Here is a 6,611-nt window from a genome sequence, read left to right as displayed (position 1 = left end):
CACAGGCCGCTCAGCAGAGCCCCCAGACTGACCCCAGCGCTGCTCAGTCTGCTCGGGGTGGAGCAGGCAGGGTGGGATCTCCCCCCTCACACCATCCTGGGAGACCGTCCCGTGCCCAGAGGGTGTCCGTGGTCTGCGGCTCAGCTCTGATCAGAGAAATTCACAATGCAGGAACCCCTGGAGGCTTCTCCTCCCTTCTCTCATCGATGAATGGAAACAAAACATCAGAGGACGAGATCCGAGATCCGCTGGTTCCCTTTCGCTTTTTTTCCAGAGGACGTAGTGACCAGAAGCAAGCGGGGTTCAGCCTCTCGCTGCTGCTTTCTGCGCGTGATGGATTGGCTTGGAAACCTTTGGAAACTTCCCTGTGCATCAAGCACGCCTCAGCTCAATGCCACTTAGCAGCAGCAAGGTGGCGAGGAAAACGCCGTATTTCTCGCACGGCTTCAGCTGAATTCTGATTTCCGTGGGGCACAACTTGACTGGGACTGGAGCAGAAAGCAGAAATTCCCCAGCACCAGCACCGACCTCCGCGGCTCATTTTTTTTAATCTGTGGTGGGAGCGAGGGGCCGTGCCCCGCTTTCCTCGTGGCTTTTTGCTCCTGCTTTGTGCCTGCTGAGGACGGAGACCTTCCCCGCACCACCTTTGCTTTGCGCGGGCCGGTGCCGCGGCACCACCGGGGATGTCCCCGCGGCGGCGGGGCCGGCCGAGCCGGTGAAACCGGCGCTCCCTGGCATTGCGCCCGTCCGGGCCGGCCCGGCTGCCTGGCTGCCCGCCGGGGCCGAGCCCGAGCCCGGCCGCGGGGAGCGGCTCATCCCCGCCGCACGTGTCTCGGCGGCGCCCGGCTCGGCGTGCCGGGTCCTGCCGGCAGCGGGGCGTGCCGGGGCGCTCCCGGGAAGCCGCCGGGTGGGGGACCGGGAGCGTGGGAGCCCACCCTGACGTCCCCTGGGGAGCCGGGGCACGGGGTGTGGGTGTCCCTGCCTCCCCCGGTCGCTCTCGGGTGGCAGTGCGGGGTGCCGGGGGGGCAGCGGGGATGGTTTGTGGCGGCTCCTTCCAGCTCGAGCACGGCGAGCGCCGGGCTGCCTGAGTGGCAGATGGTGGCTGCCTGGGGACCCGCCGTCCGGGCGATTATTCACCCGTCTCCATGGCGATGGGAAGGTCAGCAAAGCGATCCCCTGCGATTCCCGGGTCGGGGCGGCAGGATTAGGAGCAGCATGGAAGGGCTGGGGGGTGGATAGGGCCCGGCCTGCCCCCGAGCACTCCAGCTGCACCCATGCCCGAGCCTGGGCACCCATGGGTCCGGCTGGCATCGGGGTGAAGCAGAGGAGGGATGGGGCTCTGCCCACGAGGGCTTGGCCTCTCCAGCACAGCAGCGTCCTGCCTTTCAGGTCAAGGCACCTCCCAGCAGCTGTATCCCTCCTCTTCCTCCTCCTCCTCCCCCTGGCCATGGGGATGTCCCGTCTCTCCATACGTCTGTCCTCGTGGTCGGTGCCAGGGTGCAGCCGGCTGACCCGCGCCCTCCCTCTCTCTCCAGGCTGTTCCTCTAAGTCGTTCAAGCTGTACTCGCCAAAGGAGCCCCCGAACGGCAACGCCTTCCCCCCCCTTCCACCCGGGCACCATGCTGGATCGAGATGTGGGGTGAGCCGGGCCTCGGGGAGGGGCCTGCTGGGTTTGGGGCTCGTGGAGTTCAGTTATATGAGGGGAGAGATGGGACCAGAGCAGGCACTGGTGGGGCTGGGTGGAGAAAGGGTGACATTTGGGATCGAGGGTGCCCCAGGTCCCCAAGCATTGCAGGACCAAGTCCCTCTCCAGGCCAAACTGGGACGACCCAGGACAGGGAGCGGTTGGCCAAATGCCCCCTTTTCCAACCCCAACCCTGCCCAGCTGCAGAGGAGCAGGGCTCGGCTCCCAGGAGCTGTGGGACAGGTCCCTGGGACCGGGGAGCAGAGCCCAGTTTTGGGGTGCGAGTCCCCCTGCGGGGCTGTCGGACGTCAGCATCCCGACTGCTCGTTGCGGGTGGCAGGGAAGGGGGAGGGCAGGGATGGAGGCGTCCCCATTGCTGACCCGGCTGTGTTGCTTCCCCCCCCAGCCCTACTCCCATGTACCCACCGACGTACCTGGAGCCTGGCATCGGGTAAGCACGGGGGGGCAAAGGGGGAGGCGGGGAGCCTGGGGAAGGATGGGGGTGTCCTGGAGGGTGGGCACGCTGCTGGCCCGTGGGGACTTACGGGGAGTGCTGGGGCTCTGCCCAGCCCTGAAGGGGGTGTGTGTCCCCATCCCTGGGTCCCCCACGGTGGGTTCCCTCCCGCTCTGACCGCTCCCGCTCTGCTCCCTGGCAGGAGGCACACGCCGTACGGCAACCAGACCGACTACAGGATATTTGAGCTCAACAAGCGGCTGCAGAACTGGACAGAGGTGGGGAGCTGGGGAGCTCCAGGGGAGGGTGGCCAGGGGCGGGGGGATGCTCCCAGCCGGGCGTGCTGGGGACAGGGTCCCTGCGGCAGGGCGGGGACAGAGCCCACGCTGAGAGCGCTCTGTGCTTCCCGTCCTCGCAAGCTGTGTGGGGTCTAGGAGGAATCCCCTTGGCGGCAGGGTCCTGCTTGGCCAGGGGGCAGCCCCTTCTCCGCAGCCCCCCAAGGGCTGAGCACGGCCCGGGGCTGTCTGTGACCCGGCATCTCTCTGGCACCCCCAGGAATGTGACAATCTGTGGTGGGACGCCTTCACCACGGAGTTCTTTGAGGATGACGCCATGCTAACAATCACTTTCTGCTTGGAGGATGGACCAAAGAGATACAGTGAGTAGCAGCAGAGCCGGGCACGCGGCTCACCGAGGGGAGGTGTGGGCAGGGGGTTGGAGCTCAGCTGCCTCCAGCCGTGGGGTCTGGGGGCCCTCTCCATGTGCAGCCCGAGGAATAGGCGAGCACCCCCTAGTGAGCCAGATTTACTGACCTTATTTTCCTCCTTCTCCCGCTCCAGCGATCGGCCGGACTCTGATTCCCCGTTACTTCCGCAGCATCTTTGAAGGAGGGGCCACGGAGCTCTACTACGTGCTCAAGCACCCCAAGGAGTCCTTCCACAACAACTTCGTCTCGCTCGACTGCGACCAGTGCACCATGGTCACCCAGCACGGCAAGCCCATGTTCACCCAGGTGCCGGCAGCATCTCCTTTCTGCGCAGGACCCCTGGTTGTGTGGGCTCATGGCTTGGGCTTGTGCCAAGACTCGTACCAAGCGTGGGGAGGCCAAGGGGAGGGTGTCCTGGTGTGCAGGAGCAACGGGTTTCCGAGGGTCTGGGCTGGGGGAACGGGGTGGCAGCGTGCGCCGGCAGCCTGTGCCTGACCCTTTGCCCTGCCCAGGTGTGCGTGGAAGGGCGGCTCTACCTGGAGTTCATGTTCGACGACATGATGAGGATAAAGACGTGGCATTTCAGCATCCGCCAGCATCGAGAGCTCATCCCCCGCAGCATCCTTGCCATGCATGTGAGTTCCGCTCCGGGGGCGAGGCAGGGCTGCTGAGCTCCTCTCCCTGCTGTGCACGAGGGGGCCCCTCCTGTCCCCCCATCACAGGCTGGGGGGGGGGACAGTCCTCATCGTGGACGCAGCTGAGCCCTGTCCCTCTCGCCCGTAGGCACAGGACCCCCAGATGCTGGACCAGTTATCCAAGAACATCACCCGCTGCGGGCTCTCAAACTCCACACTCAACTACCTCCGAGTAAGTGCGCGGGGGGCGGGGGGGGACGCAGGACCTCGGATGCCCCCGGGCAGCCATACCTGCAGCCAGGAGCAGGGCAGGCTGTGCGTGGGGGATCTGGAAGAGGGGCAGATGATGCAGAGCAGCGGGGCAGCAAATCTAGAGCCTGCGAGCTCCACGTGCGGCTTGGGTCGGTGCAACGCGGACGGCTGCATGACGGAGGGGCTCTTGTAGGTGCCAGGGGCATTGCGTCTAACCCCGAGCCTGTCTGCTCCCCGCAGCTCTGTGTAATCCTAGAACCAATGCAGGAGCTCATGTCACGGCACAAGACCTACAGCCTCAGTCCCCGGGACTGCCTCAAGACCTGCCTGTTCCAGAAGTGGCAGCGGATGGTCGCGCCGCCTGGTGAGTCTGCGCTGCCTGACGGGCCTCTCGGTGCCGACGGGAGGAAGGGAGCGAGGCTGTCACGGGGGGAGGAGGTGGCCCTGGTAGAGGGCTTTGTAGAAAAAGGGGTAGGGGGGCACCAGCTGCTTCTCTTTGGGGCTGACTGCCTCTCCCTCCCGGGCCAGCGGAGCCAGCGCGGCAGCAGCCCAGCAAGCGCCGGAAAAGGAAGATGTCGGGGGGGCAGCACCATGAGCTCCGGCGGGGGAAACACCAACAACAGCAACAGCAAGAAGAAGAGCCCGGCCAGCACCTTCGCCCTGTCCAGTCAGGTACCTGTAAGCATCCCGTTTCCATTCTCTCTTCCTTCCCTGGGGGGGAGGGGAGGGCTCCCAGCCCCGGCGAGTGGCTAAGGGGAGAGCCCCAGGGCTGCCTGTCCGAGCCCCCAGCCCTCTCCTGGTGATGGGGACAAGCGGGGGGGGGCAGTCCCCAGGACCCCCCCTCGGCCTCAGCCCCTGCAGAGCGCAAGTCGCAGCCCAGGGACGGGGGGGGCTGCACCCCTGAGCACCACCCAGGCGGTGCCCAAGCCTTGGGGCTGGCGATGGGGGCGAGGAGAGATGGCCCCGTGGCTGGGGAAGGGGCTGCGGTGTCGGGGGCGGTGCGGCGGCCGGGGCTCCCCCCACCTCGATTATGTTTCGGGACCGTCTCCCCTTTCAGGATGTGATGGTGGTAGGCGAGCCCACGCTGATGGGGGGGGAGTTTGGGGACGAGGACGAGCGGCTCATCACCCGGCTGGAGAACACGCAGTTCGACGCCGCCAACGGCATCGACGACGAGGACAGCTTCAACAACTCGCCCGCGCTGGGGGCCAACAGCCCCTGGAACAGCAAACCGCCCTCCAGCCAGGAGAGCAAGTCAGAGAACCCCACGTCGCAGGCGTCGCAGTAACGGCCCTGCGGCCCCCCCCAACCCCCCCGCGGACTCAGTCCAAACCGATCTACCTGTACATTTGCAACGGAGAGTGACTGGGAAGCGGCGAGGTACCGGGGCGCACCGGCGCCGCGCGGCCGGCGGGATGCACGGCCGGGGGTGAGCCCCAGCCCTCTCCCCCCCTGCCGCCCCCCCTGCTCCCCCCCCAGACCCTGGGGCAGGGGTGGGTATCCGGGGCCGTAGCTTCATTATTGCCCCCTTCTCCCTTTTCCTCCCTGCTTCTTCCCCGGAGAGCTTCTCATCGTCCCCTCCTGGTGCGCCCGGCCCCTGCCTGCTGAATGGGGGGAGCGGGGGCGCAGCCGCCCTGCGTTGGGGTCCAGCCCAGCACTGCGGCCCTCTTCCTCCTCCTCCTCTTCCTCGCTCTGGGTCTGACAGCTGGGGTTTGCTGGGCAGCAGCCCGCAGGGTTGGCTGCACATTTCCAGCCCGACCTGGAGGTGGGGGGGGGCGGCGAAGGACAAAGCCCCCACCCGGGGGTCAGATCCTGCTGCGCTGGGGGTGCTGTCGAGGATCTGGCATTTCCCCGCTCTCCTGCCCCCCCACTTTGCTCCCCATCCCCTCTCTCGCCCCACAGCAGGGCCCACGGGGGCTGTGTACATAGGAATCGCCTGGCTGGGGGGCGCGGGGGGGGCCCGAGGCCGCAGGTCTGTGCCGGTGGCCGGTGCCGTTGCTCCGTGCCTGCAGCCCCTGCGTTCCTGCCCGGAGCACCCTGGCCACCCCCCGGCTCCCAGTACCTCCTACTTTTGTCTTTTTTTTTTAAAAAAAATAAATTTTATTAAACATGTAATTTTAAAAAAAAAAAAAAAAAAAGAATGGGAAAAGCCCCCCCTCACCCCCCTCCCCTCGCCGGTGCCCCCTCCCTGCCCTGAGCGCTCTCACCCTGTCCTGACTTTTGTACAGGCTTCTTCTCTTGGGAGTCTCGTTTTATATCCAGTTCGGAGAGCTTCAAACCAAGGAGAGACTTTGCAGACTTCCTTTCTAATCCCTCCAGGGGGCGGGGGGCAGCCCCCCCGCCTCCCTCCTCAATGTAAATCTTGTGTGCTGTTGTCCCCGCTGCCCCCCCCCCGGTTCGTGTACCTCGTGCTTGTACATTTCCGCGCTGTAGACAGTGTGTACGATACTGTTCTTTCAATGTGTTATCACTAGAGCAGGTGCCTCCATCGATGTTAGGGGAAACAACGAGAATAATAATAATTTTTTGGGTTTTATTATTTTTTTTTTGGTTTAAAAAAAAAAAAAAAAAAAGGAAAAAAAAAAATTCCTTCCGAGGCTTCTTCCACGGAGAAGACAGGAGGTGCCTGGGGGGGCGTTTGTGCTCACCAGCTCCCCCAGACAGCCTCGGCGGTGCGTTTTGGGGGGAGCTGGGGTCTCGGGCTACCCCCCCCCGAGGGGGGGTTGCAGCATGTGCTGCCCCGGGGGGGGTCCGGGGCTGCTCCGGGCAGGGCTGGCTGCTGGGTGCACGTGCGTGTGCAAGAACGTGTGCGTGCAGGAGGGCTGCGTGTGCGTGTGGAAGGGAGCCTGGGGCACGCGGAGCAGCCCTGTGGTTTGGGGG

At 65.3% G+C, this 6,611-nt stretch overlaps 1 protein-coding gene across 1 annotated transcript; it reads left to right on the top strand.

Annotated features, from left to right (window-relative positions):
- The first annotated feature begins 1,080 nt into the window (after positions 1–1,080).
- Positions 1,081–6,253, top strand: LOC118157534 (LIM domain-binding protein 1-like). The gene is given in 13 exon segments (XM_035311919.1): positions 1,081–1,159; positions 1,536–1,597; positions 1,599–1,639; positions 2,091–2,135; positions 2,341–2,416; positions 2,694–2,796; positions 2,978–3,150; positions 3,357–3,479; positions 3,628–3,711; positions 3,972–4,095; positions 4,260–4,309; positions 4,311–4,409; positions 4,789–6,253. Coding segments are annotated over 13 exon segments (1,275 nt in total). The 5' UTR covers positions 1,081–1,095; the 3' UTR covers positions 5,020–6,253.
- The last annotated feature ends 358 nt before the right edge of the window (positions 6,254–6,611 follow it).

This window comes from Oxyura jamaicensis, assembly GCF_011077185.1.
Source record: "Oxyura jamaicensis isolate SHBP4307 breed ruddy duck chromosome 6 unlocalized genomic scaffold, BPBGC_Ojam_1.0 oxy6_random_OJ106635, whole genome shotgun sequence".
NCBI classification, from domain to species: Eukaryota; Metazoa; Chordata; class Aves; order Anseriformes; family Anatidae; genus Oxyura; species Oxyura jamaicensis.
Note: the sequence above shows the minus strand (reverse complement) of the source record. Positions and strands in the feature narration are given on the sequence as shown.